Source organism: Microcaecilia unicolor, unplaced genomic scaffold (genome assembly GCF_901765095.1).
Source record: "Microcaecilia unicolor unplaced genomic scaffold, aMicUni1.1, whole genome shotgun sequence".
In the NCBI taxonomy this organism is placed as follows: Eukaryota; Metazoa; Chordata; class Amphibia; order Gymnophiona; family Siphonopidae; genus Microcaecilia; species Microcaecilia unicolor.
Genome location: NW_021963202.1, coordinates 34,160 through 54,498, shown reverse-complemented (window position 1 = coordinate 54,498; position 20,339 = coordinate 34,160). Strand labels below are relative to the sequence as shown.

General features: G+C 44.4%; 1 protein-coding gene across 1 annotated transcript in view; it reads left to right on the top strand.

The window, feature by feature from the left end:
• LOC115459069 (DNA polymerase lambda-like) overlaps positions 1-20,339 on the top strand; it is a gene marked incomplete at its 3' end in the record, with an annotated part of 42,139 nt that overhangs the window by 2,268 nt on the left and 19,532 nt on the right. The window contains exons 2-3 of the mRNA XM_030188934.1: positions 16,252-16,386; positions 18,940-19,237. Of these exons, the coding sequence (XP_030044794.1) occupies positions 16,278-16,386; positions 18,940-19,237 (407 nt within the window). The remainder of the gene's footprint in view (positions 1-16,251; positions 16,387-18,939; positions 19,238-20,339) is intronic.

The window sequence follows — 20,339 nt, the reverse complement described above, 5'->3', positions numbered from 1 at the left end:
ATAATTATTATATATTTGTTCATTGTAGCCCCTGACGCAGCCCTAGGCGGGCTAAACACGGCCTGTGTCGGGCGATTTGTTCATACATGGTATCTTCAATAAAATCTTTTTGTTGTGACATTGATCTGCTGGCTTTCTTTCCCATATTGGATTTTGCAGATCGTTTGCCTTGTTGTTTTTTGGGACCATCACTGTACAGTGTTCTGGTTTTGTAAAGTGCTGCCCCACAGGCATGACATCTTTATTGGTACTAGCATTTTTCATATGGTGTCTATGTAAATTAAATCTCTTCTTTAGCATCTGACTTGTTTCTCCAATGTAGCAGCCTTCGTTGCATTTTTTACACTGAATGATATATACCACATTGGAAGATGAGCACGTGAAAAACTCCTTAATGTTGAATATTTTTCCTTTGTGATTGACCGTGGGGTCCTGTTAAATGTTTTGGCATAGTTTGCAGCTGGATAGATTGCAAGGATGTGTGCAATTCTTTTCTTTTTGAGTCTGTGTTGGGAGCTTACTTCTAATTAGCTTGTGTTTTAAGTTGAGTGTCTGTCAGAAGGCCAGCACTGGTGGGGATGGGAATATCTCTTTAAGTAATTCATCGTCCTGGCGTAGAGGCTACAGATCTTTTTTGATTTTTCTTAATTTTTCCAGCTCTGGGTTGTATGTCACTATAAGGGGGATTCTGTCTGTGGGGTTTTTTTTCATTGTACTGTAGCAGATTTTCCCTGGGTGCTTTGAGGGAGGAGGCAATATTCTTGGAGATTATTTTGGGGTTGTAGCCTTTCTGTTCGAAGGATGCAGTCAGGATTTCAAGGTGTCTGTCTCTGTCCCCTGGGTCAGAGCAGATACGGTGGTATCTTGTGGCTTGGCTGTAAATAATGGATCTTTTTGTATGTGAAGGGTGGAAGCTGGAGTTGTGGAGGTAGCTGCATTTGTCTGTGGGTTTCTTGTACATGGATATTTGTATATATCCATCGTTGATTGAGACTGTGGTGTCCAAAAAATTGACTTTTTCTGGGCAGTAGTCAATTTTGAATCTGATTGTAGGATGGTATGTATTGAAGGAATTGTAAAATTGTTTCAGAGTTTCTTCCCCCTCGGTCCAAATCATAAAAATGTCATCGATGTACTGGTAGTATTTTAGGGATTTGGTCTGGTATGTTTTCAGAAATGTCTGTTCCAGCTCAGCCATAAAGAGGTTGGCGTATTGGGTGCTGTCCTGGTGCCCATCGCAGTGCCTATTATTTGTAGATAGATATCATTGTTAAAGCGGAAATAGTTGTGAGTTAAAATAAATTTGATTGATTTTTTAATGGTTTCTGGTGAGTATTGATGGTCCAGTGTGGATGTTTTTAGGAGTTTCTCACATGCAGCTATGCCATCCGCATGGGGAATGTTGCTGTATAGTGATTCTACATCCATCGTGACCAGAAGGGTACTTGGTGGTAATTGCTTGATATGTTTCAATTTATTCAGAAAGTCTGTGGTGTCTTGTATGAAGCTGTTTGTTTTGTGCACGAGAGGTTTCAGAATCCCCTCTAAGAGTCCAGATATTTCCTCCGTGAGTGTGCCAATACCCGATATGATTGGTCTGCCAGGGTTTCCAGGTTTGTGGATTTTGGGTAGCATGTAGAATGTGCCCACAGAAGACTGGTTTGGTATGAGTTTCTTCAGATGTGGCTGTACTTGTTTAGGAAATGTTCTGATCAGGTCTTTCAGCTGCTTTGTATAATCCTGTGTGGGATCCTCAGTTAGTTTCCTGTAGTATGTATTGTCAGAGAGCTGTCTGTGCCCTTCTTCAATGTATTTTTTTGTGTCCATAGTCACCACTGAGCCTCCTTTGTCTGCGGGTTTGATGATAATGCGTTGGTTAGTTTGTAGAGTTCTTATGGCCGCTCTTTCTGGTGGAGTAAGATTGTACAGAATTTAAAAGTTGTGATTTTACCCTATGTCTGAAGCTTTTTATGTAGTTGTCCAGCTTGTTGTTTTGTCCATCCTGTGGGGTGAAAGAAGTGTTCTTTTGTTTAAAACTGTATTCCGGCCTGTTGGGAGTTCCTGTGTTGTGAAAATGTGCCTTCAGGCGCAGTTTTCTAAAGAATTCTACCAGGTCTGAGTATAACTGAATTTCATCCAGCTTGCTGGATGGACAAAATGAAAGTCCTTTGGAGAGTACAAAGATTTCATGCTGTGATAATTGATGGTTTGAGATGTTTACTATCCCCATTTGATCTGTATCTCCAAAAGTGTGATCAGTGGTTTGTCTGCAGGGTCTCTGCAGACTTCCTTGATTTCTTGGCTTGTTTGGGCTCTGATTTTCACATACCTCAGATGTGTATACAAGTTGTCTGGGAATGTTGGTTCTGCAGTGCTGTTTCTGCTCCACAATAAGCTGTTCTCTTAAAGTATCTGAAGATTGGTCATGAATTTTGTCGCTCATCTCTTTTTGTACTGTTTTTCTGGGCCCATAAAAAGGCTGCTGGCTACCAGGGCTACAATTGCTCGGTGTTTAAAGGATCAATTTTTTTTTTTCAGCGAATATCCTGGTGGCAAACAACTGCCTTAAGCCTTTAAAGTGCACTCTGCTGGAGGTCTTGCTGCTTCATGGACAGTTTCTCCGGATGATATTTGGAAATTTGCTACTTGGGCTTCTCTGCATACTTTTTCCAAGCATTACAGATTGGATGTTCAGCTAGGATAGATGAAGAGCAGATGCTTTCCCTTTCCACAAAATTGGAAGTAAGGAGGAGGTTGAGAACTACAGGCTGGTTAGTCTGATCTCTGTGGTAAGTAAATTAATGGAAACACTTCTAAAACAGAGAATAGCTAGTTTTCAGGAATCCAATGGATTGCAGGACTCAAGATAGCATGGTTTCACTAGAGGCAGGTCTTGCCAGACAAATCTTATTAATTTCTTTGACTGGGTGACCAGAGAGTTGGATCAAGGGAGCGTGCTAGATGTGGTGTATTTAGATATTAGAGAAGAGCATACCAGAGGGAAACACCACCACAAGCCAAATGAAGAACACAAAACAGTGTAGTTGTCTGTAGATGGAACAACAAGGCAGAGTCAAGAATCAGAGGAATCATATTTTATTGGACCCAACACGGCCTATGTTTCGACTAATGCCTGCCTCAGAGGTCAGAGCGTTGTTTCAAGGATATGTTCCTGTTCCACAATGGAAATATTGAGATATCACATTTTCATGCTCTCTTGCTTTAACAAGTGTAACAGTGATAAGCAGTCAGAGTAGGCTCATGCTCATGTGGCACTTATAGAAAGTGTGAGGTTGCTGTCCGTGTCAGTTTTTAGGTGGCATACCTCCAAGATCTTGGTGACATACCCTGACTGAGAACTACTGGTCTAATGTAGACTCACGTTTCCAAAGACGAGACTGTCCAACAGCTAAGTACGTTCATCTCACTACTATATTTTGTGTAGTAGATTAAAAGATGCATACAATTGTATTGGTGCCATGTGTATTTGGTATATACCAAACTTTGCTGAAAATTTAGACTACCACTTTCAGGTAATATTGCTCTACCTTTGCTCTCTCCCAGTGGGCTACATTATTTCAGCCTTCAGCGTGATTTCCAACATACTACTTTTATGTAAATGCATCCCTTTCCCAGTGAAATTCAAATCTGAGTGCTTGAGACAATGGAGACAAGGTGACTTGTCCAAATTCACAGCACGTGGGATTTGAACTGAGTTTTCTTCATTCTTAATCCATTATTCTAACCAGTCTCTTTCTCATCAGTGTTCTTTAATCAGAGGCTATTTCCGTGCTTGCAGTTAAGACACAAGACAGTATTTCCATTTATTAAATTTATTGTTTTAATGATCCAGTGCCATGAAAAAAGTGGAATGATATCAAGCTTTGCTAATGATGAGTATATAAGATTGTCCTGATGTATTTTATAACAAGTTCCATATGCTAAGCTTTGCACTAATAACAGTACATCCAGCTATCTCTTGTATAATTAGCCCCTCTGATCTTGTAAACTGGCCTATGGATATTTTAGATTCAGAGCAGGTTTAGCTTGGATGCTTGCAAACCGTATGCTTTCCAGAGTGCACATTCTGGTATTAATGTAACCAATGTAAAAAAAATTGTATTTATTTAACTGGCCCCCAGGAAATGTGGGAAGGCTCCGGGGTCCATTTTCTGGTTGGGGGCGGGTCTACCACGATCCGCGGGAGTTCCGGTCTGCCATGGTGAAGAGGGAAGCTGGACAGAGCCGGCAGGAAAGTTTCCCAGGCTTTTGGAGGCCTACTGGGGCTGGGGATTGTCTGGTTGGTGTCCGCGACAGAAGACGCACTGACGTCATTGATCACGTCGGCGGAGCATACGCAGTGGCCATGATTTACCCAATTGCTCCGGAGTTGTCCTGGAGCATCGGGGACCATTGCACCACCAATAATTTATTAAAAATATAAAAGGGGGGCTTGTGACCCGAGGAAGGGTCTAATTATAAAAATATTAATTGTGGCTGAAGTCGGCGTTATGCGCAATTGCACATGCGCACGCATGTGGCACACTTTTAATTAATTTCTGCCCTAAGACTGCTGGGAAATGGGGGGGGGGGGGGGTTATAGGAGGTGCCCTGGTTGCCAGGGTGACCTGAAAACGGCGCAAATCTTGGCACCGGCGCAGTATAGTCAAAGGAGACCTACACTTACACTTGCAAATAAAAAAAGGATTAAAAATAAATTTTAAAATTGTTTGCATAAGTTTTAATGGTAGAGGTTAGGTGCAGGAAGCTTACATTTGCTTGCTATAGGGTTAGTTGAGTTTTAATTGTATGCAAATAGTCCAATTTTATAAGGTTCTAGTTTGACTATTTGGGGGTTGATTTAAATGGAATTTTTTATATAATAGATATTAGGGCATTCCTCTGACTTGAGTTATATAATTAAAATCCAAAAATGAAGGTTTTATATAGAGGGGCATAATTTGCCCAAGTTTTCATGAAGGCGTCCTCACAGGACGGCCCCGCGAAGGGGCGGGGAAACCCATATTATTGAAACAAGATGAGCATCCATCTTTTGTTTCAATAATACGGTCGGGGACGCCCAAATCTCAACATTTAGGTCGACCTTAGAGATAGTCGACCTAAGAGATGGTCGTCCCCGGTTTTCGGCCATAATGGAAACTGAGGACGCCCATCTCAAAAACGACCAAATCCAAGCCCTTTGGTCGTGGGAGGAGCCAGAATTCATAGTGCACTGGTCCCCCTCACATGCCAGGATACCAACCAGGCACCCTAGGGGGCACTGCAGTGGACTTCACAAACTGCTCCCAGGTACATAGCTCCCTTACCTTGGGTGCTGAGCCCCCCAAAACCCACTCCCCACAACTGTACACCACTACCATAGCCCTAAGGGGTGAAGGGGGGCACCTACATGTGGGCACAGTGGGTTTCGGGTGGGTTTTGGAGGGCTCATATTTACCACCACAAGTGTAACAGGTAGGGGGGGGTGGGCCTGGGTCCGCCTGGCTGAAGTGCACTGCACCCACTTAAACTGCTCCAGGGACCTGCATACTGCTGTGATGGAGCTAGGTATGACATTTGAGGCCGGCAAAAAATATTTTTAAAGTTTTTTTTTTTAGGGTAGGAGGGGGTTGGAGACCACTGGGGGAGTAAGGGGAGGTCATCCCCGATTCCCTCCAGTGGTCATCTGGTCAGTTCAGGCACCTTTTCACAGCCTGGTCGCAAGAAAAAATGGACCAAGTACTGTCGGCCAAGTGCTCTTCAGGTACGCCCTTCTTTTTTCCATTATCGGCCGAGGACGCCCATCTCTTAATCACGCCCCAGTCCCGCCTTCACTACGGTGCCGACATGCCCCCGTGAACTTTGGTCGTCCCCGCGGCTTTCGATTATGCCGATTTGGGTGACCCTGTGAGAAGGACGCCCATCTCCCGATTTGTGTCAGAAGATGGGCGCCCTTCTCTTTCGAAAATAAGCCTGAAAGTATTTTTAATCTAAAATGCATAATAGAATGTCAGTATGGAAATGTGTCCTCAAAGGGAGCTTCCTGATTGGTTGCACTGCTCTAGTTAGGAACCTAGCTAGTGGCAGTTGGTGGGAGAGCAATGGAAGATTTTTCAAGAGAGAAGACCTGTATTCTGATTTGTCTGTCTGAGGGGTTGAAAGCAAGGAATACATGAAAAAGGTTTAAGTGAAATAATAAAAGAGTGACTGAGACTGTCATAACCAAGAGTAATTAAATTTATAAAGCGGTTAGTACAAATTTGAGAGGCTTTAATTTTTCTCTTCAGAGAGAAAGCTTGTATTTGGCAGGTTTAATACTTAATAATTGATAGTAGTTAATGTAAGAAATAGTTGGAATACTATTTAGAAAATGTTTTGTTCTGAACAGTGCTGGGTAGCATTGAACTTCAGAAGGCCTTCAGTGGGTTGAAGCAATTAATACAGGAATTGATATATTACTACTGAAAGGAAAAATCTCCTTTGAGATGTAAAAATATTAAGCCTATTTAGAAAGATTTTATTGAAATCAAATTTCTTATTTAAAGGCAGAATCTGATAGATAGCTGGATAATCTGAACTCAGAGAAATAGAGAAAGAATTTAACTTTAATCAAACCTCCTAGTGCTGTATGAATTTAATGAGACTGTATATGAGATGTATGAATGCTTGAAGATCTTCAAAGACATAGCAGATTCCATGACGAGGACCTGCTCTCTCATTAGACAGATTTAGAAATTAAAAGTTTATTAGAAATAGGAAATCAGACTCAGGGAAAATCAAATTTATTTTATTTTTATTATAACAGAATATTCAGTTAAAGCTCCTGAAATAGGCAGGCTTACTCATAGTCATACACACACTGCAGGAAGGTAGTTTCTTTCCTTTAATTTCTTTTGAAGCAAAGGTTTAGGGTGAAGACCAAGGCAAATTCATCCAAGACAGATGAATTGTTCAAGAGCCAAGAAAGATGGAATTGGAGATAAAGAAGAAAATTAATTCTACAGGACTTTGGAACTGATAGAGACACTTTACACTTATATTTAATTACTTACACTTACCTTGAGGAACTTGGTACCTAATAAAAAAAAAAAGAAGTGTTAAAATAGTTTAGTTATCTATGATAGTACAATTGATTTCTGATATTTATACTTGATACTTACCTTAAAAGTAAACCCTATAAAAGAAAGGGAAATTTTATTGTTAAATAAATAATGCTATTAAAACTTTACTTAACATTCAGTGATAATTTAAGTGCAATATTTACCTATAGGTCCTTAGTAATAACACTGGTTTCTGTAAGAAAGAGAATAATTTTAGTAATGTAAACCTGGATCCAGGAGGGGATTTTAATTATTTATTATATATTTATGGTTTTACTGTTTTTAATTAGATAGTAAATTGTTAGTGCAATAGGATCATTACTTGCACTTTAATAAATAATTTATTCATACTTACTAGTATCTGTTGTTTGAGCATATGTAACATAAATTGATTCTTTTTACAGATTTCAACACATCCCATAATAATTTTCATATGGTAACAGTTTTTATGGATGAGGTATTTTCTTATGTCCATCCTGTATTCTGTGAGCTAAATACAATTTAGGTATATACAGGACTACAAATAAAAAGGTTAAATGACAAACTGTGTTGAAGCTCATAGAAGCAGGTGACATTAAGAAGCTTCACTTCATTCAGGGGTCCTTTTACAAAGGCGCACTAGCGTTTTTAGCACATACTAAAAATAAGCATGTGCTAAACGTTAGAAATGCTCATATATTTCTATGGGCGTCTTTAGTGTTTAGCACACTAAAACCAGTAGCATGCCTTTGTAAAAGACCCCCTCCGTTCTGTCACTTAATATTTAGTATTATTGTAGTTTTAATTATGTAAGTTATTTGTATTACTCTGATCCACGTGTTATAATTGGATTTCATCAAAACATTAAAATTGTTTAAATTGTATAGTACTACCAGGTGAATGCAAGCACTTTGCTGATATATATGGTAGTCTCTGCTTCTTGAAGCTTACAATCTAATGACAGACAGATAAAAACACAGGCAAGACATATGACCTTCAAATTAAAGCAGTGGTGCCAACTGTATGGAGAAAGGCCTAATAAAAATAACTCCAGGGGGTAATATTTGGGTCAGAAAAGGAGAAATTAGACCTTAACTGCTAATTTGCTTTTCTTTAGTCCCTCTGGACCGGCCCAGAATGATGATGATGGATTGTGCACGCCTTCCAGCAGGTGGAGACAGAAAAAAACTGTGACTCTAGAGAGAGTCAATAAGAGCCCTTGGCAACAAGAGAAAGATCCAATAACAAAGTACCAAAGCAGAAGGAAGTAAAACAATAAGTAAATGGTCTGCACATACGAAAGCCTGAGCAGCCACCAGCACATTGCCAACACAGGGTGTGTGCCACCAACAATAAGGTGACCAATGACATGCCCCTGCATATCATGCACAAAAGGTTACATACTGAACCACAGAATTTGTGGGGGGGTTTTTGTTTTTGTTTTTTAAGAATGAAACCAGAAACCAGCAACACAGCTCCCAAGAAAACAATATCGCTTAACTCTTAAAAAGACACAGAATACCTAAAGGGAGGGATCTGGGCCAGTCCAGAGGGACTAAAGGAAAGCAAATTAGCAGGCAGTGGCGTACCAAGGGCGGTGCGGTGGGGGCGGTTGGCCCTGGGTGCACGCTGCTGGAGGGTGCAGAGAGCAGCCGTGCGCCTGTCGGCTCCGCTGGTTCCCTGCTCCCTCTGCCCCAGAACAGGTTACTTCCTGTTCCAGGGCAGAGGGAGCAGAGAGCCAGTTGAGCTGACAGTGCACCCGGGGGGGGGGGGGGGGGGGGGGGTGCGCAGCGGCGATCTGCCCCAGGTGGCAGCCGACCTAGGATCGCCACTGTTAGCAGGTAAGGTCTAATTTCTCTGAACCGGCCCAGAATGTGACTGATGGGAATTAACAAAGCAGTAAGATTATTGGAGGGACCCTAGCAGCCCCGCTATCAAAACGTGTTCCCCGAAAACAACTTTTTGATAACTCGGAGGTCCAATCGATAGTGCTTAGAAAAGGAATGCAAAGAAGACCAAGTCGCCACCATACAATGTCCTCCAGAGGCGCACCAGACAACGCTCTGCCCAAGAAGTAGCCTGACCTCTGGTAGAATGAGCCTTAACTCCTTCTGGAACAGCTTTCCCAGAAAGAAGGTAAGCTGATGCAATAATTTCCTTAAGCCAACGAGAAATAGTGGGCTTAGAAGCCATAAGCCCTTTGCGTGAACCTCTGATGAGAATAAACAAACGATCAGACTGACAAATCTGTTCTGTAGACTTGACATAATGCTTCAGAACTCTTTTGACATCCAAACGCTTCAAGAGACGCTGCACCTCCGACCCGGAGAAAGAACCTAGTACAGACAACACCACCGGTTGAGATGAATGAAAACGAGTCAATACCTTGGGCAGAAAAGAAGGAACTGGTCTTAAATTCCAAAAACGGAGACCTACGTGAAAGAACCTGCAACTCCGAAACTCTCCTAGCTGAGGCAATAGCCACTAAAAACAATGCCTTCAGGGTTAAGTCCTTCAAAGTACAAGAAGATAAAAGCTCAAAGGGAGGCTTGGTAAGAATCGAGAGTACCAAATTAAGATTGCAGCGGGGAAAAGAACAGCAAGACGGAGGACGCAGGAGGTTAACCTCTCTTAAAAAATGGAACACATCCAGCGATCTTCCTTGAACACAACCTCGAAAACACGACAGAGCTGCAATCTGCACTTTAAGAGAAGCCAAAACAAGGCCTTTGTGGAAACCACGCTGCAGAAAATCCAAAATTTGCAAGACAGACGTGCAAAAGGGAGCTATCCCGAGCTCCTCACACCAGGCCTCAAAAATCCTCCAGGTCTGAACATAATTCAAAGAGCTAGAACGCCGACGAGCGAAGCATAGTAGCAATTACGTTAGCGGAGTATTCCTTTTTGTCAGTCTCACCTGCTCAAGAGCCAGGCCGTAAGACAGAATTGACCCAGATCCAGATGAAACACCGGGCCCTGAGCCAAAAGATCCTGCCTAACCGGAAGCTTGAACAGATCCTCTACTAGAAGCCACTGAAGATCGGCGCACCACAGTCTGTAAGGCCAATCTGGCACCACCAAGATCAGACGGCCCCTGTGCATCTCGACTCTCTGAAGTAGACGCCCTATCAATGGCCAGGGAGGAAAGGCATAAAGCAGACCAGTCGGCCAGGGAGCAAACAGGTCCATCTTGGGGAACCCCCAACTGTTCACCACCACCCTATACGCCACATTGCTTAGAGCCCACTCCCCGGGATCTAGCATGTTTCGACTGAGAGAGTCTGTCTTAACATTTTGAACTCCTGCCACATGAGCCACTGACAGCAGCACCAGATGCACCTCCGACCACTGTAACAGCTGTGACGCTTCTTGCTCCAACTGCCGACTCCTCGTTCCTTCTTGCCGATTGATGTAAGCCACCGCGGTGGCATTTTCTGACATCACACAGACTACCTTGCCCCTCAACAAATGGACAAAGGTCTGGATTGCTAGTCTAACTGCCCTGGTCTCTAATAGATTTATTGAGCAAGATCTGTCCTGAGGAGACCACAGGCCTTGAGCATACTGTCCCTGACAGCTCCCCATCCCTGGAGACTGGCATCTGTTATAACCACCCTCCAGTTGGGCTGATCCAGAGGCATTCCCTTGATCATACTGGCATCTTGCAGCCACCAATGTAGGCTGCTCTTCACCTGAGCTGGAAGTGACAATTTCTGATGTAGAGAGTCCTTCTGTGATGACCCCCGAGATAGACGCGACCTCTGAAGTGGCCTCATGTGAGCCCTGGCCCAGGGCACTGCCTTAATCGCCGCCACCATGAAACCCAGGACCTGAAGATAATCCTTGGCTGCTGGCCTCAGTGACTGCCATAAGTGATGAATCTGAGTCTGTAGTTTGAGGACACGAGCCGGCGGAAGAAAAGCACGGCCCTGCAATGTGTCAAAACAGACTCCCAGGTACTCCAACGACTGAGATGGCTGCAGACAGATCTTTTGTACACTGACTACCCAACCTAGGGACTTCAAGAAATCTACTACTCGAGCTGTCACCTGAACGCTCTCCTGGTAAGACTTTGCTCTGATCAACCAATCGTCTAAATAAGGATGGACTAGAATGCCTTCCATTCTGAGTGCTGCGGCTACTATGGTAAACATCCGAGGAGCAGTCACAAGCCCGAAGGGAAGAGCCTGAAAATGAAAATGCTGGCCGAGCACCGCAAACTGAAGGAAACGTTGGTGTGCCGATCGAATAGGGATATGCAAGTAGGTTTCTGTGAGGTCGAGCAACGTCAGAAGCTCCCCGGTCTGCACCGCCACAATGACCAACCGCAAAGTCTCCATACGAAACGAGGGCACCCTGAGGGCTTGATTGACCACCTGAAGATCTAAAATTGGGCTGAAGGAACCCTCTTGCTTGGGAACCAGAAAGTTTATGGAGTAACGTCCTAGATGCTCTCTCTGCCAAAGGAACTGGACAAATAGCTTGAAGGTCGAGAAGTCTGCGTAGAGTGTCCCTGACAGCCCTGGTTTTCAGCAGAGAATGGCAGGGAGACTCCACGAAAGTGTCTGACAAAGGACGAGCAAACTCTAAGGCGAACCACATCGCAAATAACCTCTAGAACCCACTGGTCTGAAGTAATTTGGGGCCACCTCCCATAAAATTGTGCCAACCGAGCTCCTACCTGAACCAGAGGCTGGGCCCGCAAACCTTCATTGCTGAGGACGGGAGGAAGACGAGAAAGAATTTCCCGTTTCCCGACCGCCTCGACGACCACCCCAAAAGGAAAGAGTCCTCTAAAAAAAAAACTTGGATCGTTGAAACGGAACTACTCTGCCTGGTCTATACTGAAAAGCACGGCCCCTACCACGGCCGGAAAAAAACACCATGTCCAGGACCCCTGGGACGATACTCAGGAAGCCTCGGAACTTTAGCCTCACCTAGGCTACATAGCAGCTTATCCAACTCATCGCCAAAGAGAAAAGAACCCTTAAAAGGAAATTTACTAAGCTTGGACTTAGAGCCTGCATCCGCAGACCAGCCACGAAGCCAAAGAGAGCGACAGACCGCCACACAAAGAGCCATAGACTTAGAAGAGGCCCGAAGCAAGTTGTAAAGAGCATCTGGAGGAGTGGCCTAGTGGTTAGGGTGGTGGACTTTGGTCCTGGGGAACTGAGGAACTGAGTTTGATTACCGGCACAGGCAGCTCCTTGTGACTCTGGGCAAGTCACTTAACCCTCCATTGCCTGCCGCATTGAGCCTGCCATGAGTGGGAAAGTGCGGGATACAAATGTAACAAAATTAATCTGCCAAAAAGGCCAAACTCATTTCAAACTTCGCCACTTCGGCATCTATTGCTGAAAAATCATCAGAAGAACGGTCCAAGACCTTTTCAGAGCAACGAAAACAGGCTCTCGCTACTAAAGAACCACAGATAGCAGGCTGCAGTGCCAGAGCAGAAACATCAAAACTATTCTTTAACAAGGATTCTATACGGCGATCCTGGACATCCCTCAAAGCCGTCCCGCCATCCATGGGAACCGTATTTCATTTAGTGACTACAGACACTATGGCATCCACCACTGGAGGGTGTAAAAGATCCTTGTCTGAATCCGGAACAGGATAAAGCCTGAACATGGATCTGGCAAGATGAAAGGCAGAATCCGGCACCTCCCACTGTGCCTGAATGATGTCCCTAATATCCTGATGCATTGGAAAAGTCTTACCTGGCCTACGAATACCTTTCACCAGTAAATCCACCTTTCTGGATTCCACTACTGGAGTCTCCTGCTCCTCAAATCGCAAGGTAGTGGAAACCTGAGAAATAAGCTCCTGCAGGTTATCTTTATGAAAAATTCTCACCACTGAAGGATCCTCCCCCGCAGGGAGAGGCTCCGCACCATCTTCCAGCTGACGGAGGTCCTCAGGAAAATGACCTTCCGGAAATACCTGTGTCTCCTCCAAGGACGGCATTTCCTGGTCCAAATCAGAAGAAAAATCCTCTTCTAAATCCCAAAACTGCCTGGGCTGCTTAGCAGACGCTGCTTGGCCCTCCTGAGACCTCTTCACTGAAGCCTCTCCTGGAGCAGCTTTGTGCAATAAAAAAGCTTAGTACGTTTGTACCACGAAGTCAGCCGGGAAGCCACCTTCACCTGCTGAAGAAACAGGAGTCTGAGACAGAGCCGGTAGAGAGGCCGGTAAAGCAGGCAGTGATGCAGCATTTAGAGGGGAACACAAAATGGCGGCATTTCCCGCCGAAATAGGCGCTGCCAGCGAGGCTGACCCAACCCCACTTAAAACTGCTGAGTTCCCCCCCCCCCCCCCGCTAACGGCGCCAACGTTTTTACAGCCCCTGCTCCATGCTTCGACGAAGCATCTACCGCGGTGCAAAACTTTCAAGCACTGCTTGAGCCAACTCCCTGCCGCTGACAGACTGAACAGCAGCGCAGCTTCTCTGCCATCGCGTCTGCCTAAGCTAACTGCAAAGCAAAACAGGAGCCAGAAAAAACAACAGCAAACCATCACAGAGAGAAAACAGAAGCTGTCCTGCTCGTTTGAGAACCAAAATCAAAGCTCGTCTTTTTTTTTTTTTGTGGCTGCCTCTCCCTGCCTCAAAACCTCTTCCCCTGAAGAGCTTGAGGAAACTGCCTTTTTGTTCTGAGAGTTCCTCTTTTTTTTTTTTTTACTCAAGCACAGCTTAAAAGAATACCAGGGAGGACATGGGGGGAGGGACCCGGCCACCCAAGTTTGACACCCCTGAGGCGCTAAGAGACCCCCATGGGCCTCTGCCTCTAAGTAATAGTCATATATATGACTCTCTTACTCAACACCCTCACTTATCACCCCTACCACTGCAATTTCCCCACCCCTAGCTGTCTGTTCATCTGTTCAATTTAGATTGTAAGCTCTGTTGAGCAGGGACTGTTTTTTCATATTAATTTGTACAGCGTTGCGTAAGTCTAGTAGCACTATAGAAATGTTTAATAGTAGTAGTAGTAGTGTATATATATATATATATATATATACAGTGGGGGAAATAAGTATTTGATCCCTTGCTGATTTTGTAAGTTTGCCCACTGACAAAGACATGAGCAGCCCATAATTGAAGGGTAGGTTATTGGTAACAGTGAGAGATAGCACATCACAAATTAAATCCGGAAAATCACATTGTGGAAAGTATATGAATTTATTTGCATTCTGCAGAGGGAAATAAGTATTTAATCCCTCTGGCAAACAAGACCTAATACTTGGTGGCAAAACCCTTGTTGGCAAGCACAGCGGTCAGACGTCTTCTGTAGTTGATGATGAGGTTTGCACACATGTCAGGAGGAATTTTGGTCCACTCCTCTTTGCAGATCATCTCTAAATCATTAAGAGTTCTGGGCTGTCGCTTGGCAACTCGCATCTTCAGCTCCCTCCATAAGTTTTCAATGGGATTAAGGTCTGGTGACTGGCTAGGCCACTCCATGACCCTAATGTGCTTCTTCCTGAGCCACTCCTTTGTTGCCTTGGCTGTATGTTTTGGGTCATTGTCGTGCTGGAAGACCCAGCCACGACCCATTTTTAAGGCCCTGGCGGAGGGAAGGAGGTTGTCACTCAGAATTGTACGGTACATGGCCCCATCCATTCTCCCATTGATGCGGTGAAGTAGTCCTGTGCCCTTAGCAGAGAAACACCCCCAAAACATAACATTTCCACCTCCATGCTTGACAGTGGGGACGGTGTTCTTTGGGTCATAGGCAGCATTTCTCTTCCTCCAAACACGGCGAGTTGAGTTCATGCCAAAGAGCTCAATTTTTGTCTCATCTGACCACAGCACCTTCTCCCAATCACTCTCGGCATCATCCAGGTGTTCACTGGCAAACTTCAGACGGGCCGTCACATGTGCCTTCCGGAGCAGGGGGACCTTGCGGGCACTGCAGGATTGCAATCCGTTATGTCGTAATGTGTTACCAATGGTTTTCGTGGTGACAGTGGTCCCAGCTGCCTTGAGATCATTGACAAGTTCCCCCCTTGTAGTTGTAGGCTGATTTCTAACCTTCCTCATGATCAAGGATACCCCACGAGGTGAGATTTTGCGTGGAGCCCCAGATCTTTGTCGATTGACAGTCATTCTGTACTTCTTCCATTTTCTTACTATGGCACCAACAGTTGTCTCCTTCTCGCCCAGCGTCTTACTGATGGTTTTGTAGCCCATTCCAGCCTTGTGCAGGTGTATGATCTTGTCCCTGACATCCTTAGACAGCTCCTTGCTCTTGGCCATTTTGTAGAGGTTAGAGTCTGACTGATTCACTGAGTCTGTGGACAGGTGTCTTTCATACAGGTGACCATTGCCGACAGCTGTCTGTCATGCAGGTAACGAGTTGATTTGGAGCATCTACCTGGTCTGTAGGGGCCAGATCTCTTACTGGTTGGTGGGGGATCAAATACTTATTTCCCTCTGCAGAATGCAAATAAATTCATATACTTTCCACAATGTGATTTTCCGGATTTAATTTGTGATGTGCTATCTCTCACTGTTACCAATAACCTACCCTTCAATTATGGGCTGCTCATGTCTTTGTCAGTGGGCAAACTTACAAAATCAGCAAGGGATCAAATACTTATTTCCCCCACTGTATATATACACGGATGCACAGAAGAAATAAATTAAAACCAACTAAAAGAATTACAGCAAGAAATAGAAAAAATATAAAGGATATAATATAACATAAATATAATATAAAAAATGAGAAAATGAGACTGAAGGGCTCACCACCTTCCACCTGCTGGAGACTGAGATTACTGGATCTTTCTCTTGTTGCCAAGGGCTCTTATTGGCTCTCTCTAGAGTCACAGTCTCCACCTGCTGGAAGGCGTGCACAACCCATCAGTCACATTCTGGGCCGCTCCAGAGGGACGCTAAGGAAGAATGGCATGAGTGGCATGAGGATATTTAAGTTTTAAAAGTAGCCTTAAAGCTGTGTGTTTTCAGGCTGGATTTGAATCTAGTAAAGTGAACACATTTGTAGGCAAGGACAATCAGTTTGAATTTTATGTGGAATTGGACAGGAAGCTCACAATCATATATGAGCATTGAAGGAAAATAAGTCATGCCATTCGTACTGAACAGTCTGTAATGGAGACAGTTATAACATCTGTAGTAACCATTAAATCTTTACATGTTATTTTATAGGGAGGAAGAACCAGAAACACCAGTGAATGGAGTCCAGAGAGAGTCTCAAAGCTTTTTGGAAAGTGAAAAGAGCAAGAGAGGAAAGAGGAAAACAGGATCCCCCCAAAAAACTAAAAAAGAATCAAGACGTTCAAGGTAAATCCAGTAGTTTTGTGATGGCAAATTTTGCCATTGGGCAACCTCTATGATTAAGGTGTACCAAGTATATTTTCCCATAGACACGACATGGGAACAGCCCTTTGGTAGATGTGGCCCTAAATATGCATTTAATGAAATGGGAACAAGTCACTCAATATACTTTTAGCCTTTAATGTTTACTGCACTGCCAACATATTGCCTTTAGCTTTTCTTATAGCATGGTTACATATTGTGCTTCAAATATTTCACACTTTGAGGTTTAATATGCATGACCCCAAGGTTACTAACCTGCTTATTTTCAAAGGAGAAGGGCGGCCATCTTCTGACACAAATCGGGAGATGGCTGGCCTTCTCCTAAGGCCGGCCAAATCGGTATAATCGAAAGCCGATTTTGGCCGGTTTCAACTGCTTTCCGTCGCAGGGCCGGCCAAAGTTCAAGGGTGCGTGTCAGCAGTATACCGAAGGCGGGACGGGGGCGTGGTTAAGAGATGGCCGTCCTCGGCCGATAATGGAAAAAGAAGGCTGGCCCTGACGAGCATTTGGCCGACTTTACTTGATCCCTTTTTGTTCACGACCAAAGGTGCACAAACTGACCAGATGACCACCGGAGGGAATCAGGGATCACCTCCCCTTACTCCCCCAGTGGTCACTAACCCCCCTCCCACCAAAAAAAAAAATTAAAACATTTTTTTGACAGCCTCAAATGTCATACCCAGCTCCATCACAGCACTGTGCAGGTCCCTGGAGCAGTTTTTAGTGGGTACTGCAGTGCACTTCAGGCAGGCGGACCCAGGCCCATCCTCCCCACCTGTTACGCTTGTGGTGGTAAATGGGAGCCCTCCAAAACCCACCACAAACCCACTGTACCCACATCTAGATGGCCCCCTTCACCCTTAAGGGCTATGGTAGTGGTGTACAGTTGGGGGTTTTGGGGGGCGCAGCACACAAGGTAAGGGAGCTATGTTTCTGGGAGCAATTTCTGAAGTCCACTGCAGTGCCCCCTAGGGTGCCTGGTTGGTGTCCTGGCATGTCAGGAGTGCACTACAAATGCTGGCTCCTCCTACGACCAAATAGCTTGCATTTGGTTGTTTTTGACATGGATATCTTTGGCTTTAAAAATCGCAGAACATCAGAAACGTCCATGTCTAGGGACGTCCAAATCTAGGGACGGCGAAATTTAAGGATTTGGACGTCCATGACGGTATTTTCGAAACGAAAGATGGACGTCCATCTTGTTTTGAAAATATGGGTTTCCCCGCTCCTGGATTTGGATGTTTTGCAAGGACATCCAAATCACAACTTGGACATCCCTTTCGAAAATGCCCCTCCACGTAACTTTGTAAGTCTAAGTGCTTTGAAAATGAGTCTCATTGTGACTCAGCTACATATAGAAAAACATTATGTACTGTAAGAGGGAAACTGGAGCAAAAGGAGAAACCTCCGTAGACCCAACCCCCTTTCCCTCTTATTTCAAGGGGAAAAGATCAGCAAAGAAAATTCAGTGAAATGAAGGGTTCCTCCAGCAGAGGACACTGGGACTCACTTATGACAGGAGGAGGGAGTGATGATAGAAGGGGGCGGAATAATACAAAAAAATCCTGATAGTACTGCCCAGTGGGGGAGAGGCTTCCTGGGGAGGAGCAAGAGTGTATAAAGACTCACATTGAAGCAGAAGAGAGGGGAGGAATGAAAGAGCCAATGGCAGTCCAGGTGTATTCCAGAACAGATCAGGGATACTCTGGAAAGGCTGGTCAATCTGCAGGCTGTTTGTCCAGTTCCCTCTCAGTCAGGGGCACTATTCCATGTGTTTTGTCATCCTCCAGAAAGAAGGATCTTTTCAATATGGGACCTCGAAGCGGTCAATTGGACTTTTGTGTCTTAGTCGTAAGAAAAACAGGTCCGGGTGAAAACGTCCAAGTGTTCGTCAGGGACGTCCTTGTTTTTTTTCGATTATGGGTCAAGGACGTCCAAGTGTTAAGCACGCCTAAGTCTCGCCTTCGCTACGCCTCCAACATGCCCCTTTGAACTTTGGCCGTCCTTGCGACGGAGTGCAGTTGGGGACGTCGTAAGTCAGGTTTCGATTATACCGATTTGGATGTCCCTGGGAGAAAGATGTCGAAAGATGGACGCCCTTCTCTTTCGAAAATGAGCCCAATAGTAATCTATGGACCTTTGTAAAGCTAAGTGCTTTGAAGACAGGCCTCCACGTAACTTTTTAAGTCTAAGTACTGTGAAAATATGCCTCAATATGCAATAGTTATTTGTTTTCTTTTCTTTAATTTTGTTTGTTGATGTGTTTTTATTTGAAAAGTTTAATAAAAATATTTGAACTACGAAAAATAACTAATATGGCAGTAGGTGGTCATAACAAAAACGAAAAAAAGAAAACTAGATTCTATCAGAGGAAGAATATGGTTGAGAAATGAGCAAGAACGTACAGCAAAAGCAAGTTAGAACCTCAGAATCTATTCTAACTACTACATTAGATTAGTTGCTCATAACTGTATTCCAATGGTACTGAAAAAAAAATGTACTTTTTGTTTTCTTCAGAAGAATGGCTGAAACCAGTCACTGCACTCATTATTCAGGCTGGCATTGGCCAAGCGAGGACAGACATTTTTCAGAAACAGATCATTCGGAATGGAGGTAATGTCTGTAGCTCACCTTGTTCTGAAATTACACACATCATAGTGGATGACGGAATGGACTGTGATCGAGCTTTTCGAATACTGAAGATAGACAAGCTTTCACCAAAGGTGCAGCTTGTGAAATCTGCCTGGCTGAGTTTGTGTATCAAAGAAAGAAAGCTGATGAGCACTACTGGATACAGTATCTTCATCCCAGAAAGGTACAAACTTTTTAACCAAATAGATACTTTTTGTGGTAATCACTTATGTCAGCGGTCTTCATTAAAGCCAAGGCCACTTTGGATTCTAAGGATAGAAATATTTCTAATATTTGACAGGGTTCAATGAAGCACAAGGGGGTCAATTCTATAAGGAGCGCTAAATCTTAGGCGCCTAAAATTTGGGTGTTCAGCTAGCATTCTATAATGGAATTGTTCACTAGCCAAATCTGTAATAGAATACTAGCCTAAGTACACAGTAACGCACCTAACTTTAGGTGTGACCATCCTGCTTATAATCGAACGAGAAAAACGCCCAAGTTCCGACCTAAATCGGGAGATGGACGTTTATCTCACAAAAACGAATAAAGCGGTATAATCGAAAGCCGATTTTTGGACGTTTTCAACTGCACTCCGTCGCGGATGCGGACAAAGTTGATGGGGGCGTGTCAGAGGTGTGGCGAAGGCGGAACTGGGGCGTGGTTATCTGCCGAACAAAGATGGGCGCATTTCACCGATAATGGGAAAAAAGTATGCGTTTTTAGCTAGAATTTAGGACACTTTTCCTGGACCCTGTTTTTTCACGAATAAGGCCCCAAAAAGTGCCCTAAATGACCAGATGACCACTGGAGGGAATCGGGGATGACCTCCCCTGACTCCCCCAGTGGTCACTAACCCCCTCCCACCACAAAAAATGATGTTTCACAACTTTTTATTTTCACCCTCAAATGTCATACCCACCTCCCTGGCAGCAGTATGCAGGTCACTGGAGGAGTTGTTAGGGGGTGCAGTGGACTTCAGGCAGGTGGACCCAGGCCCATCCCCCCTACCTGTTACAATTGTGCTGCTTAATGCTTATTAGTCGTCCAACCTCCCCAAACCCACTGTACCCACATGTAGGTGCCCCCCTTCACCCCTTAGGGCTATAGTAATGGTGTAGACTTGTGGGCAGTGGGTTTTGAGGGGGATTTGGGGGGCTCAACACACAAGGGAAGGGTGCTAAGCACCTGGGAGCTCTTTTACCATTTTTTTTGTTTTTGTAAAAGTGCCCCCTAGGGTGCCCGGTTGGTGTCCTGGCATGTGAGGGGGACCAGTGCACTACGAA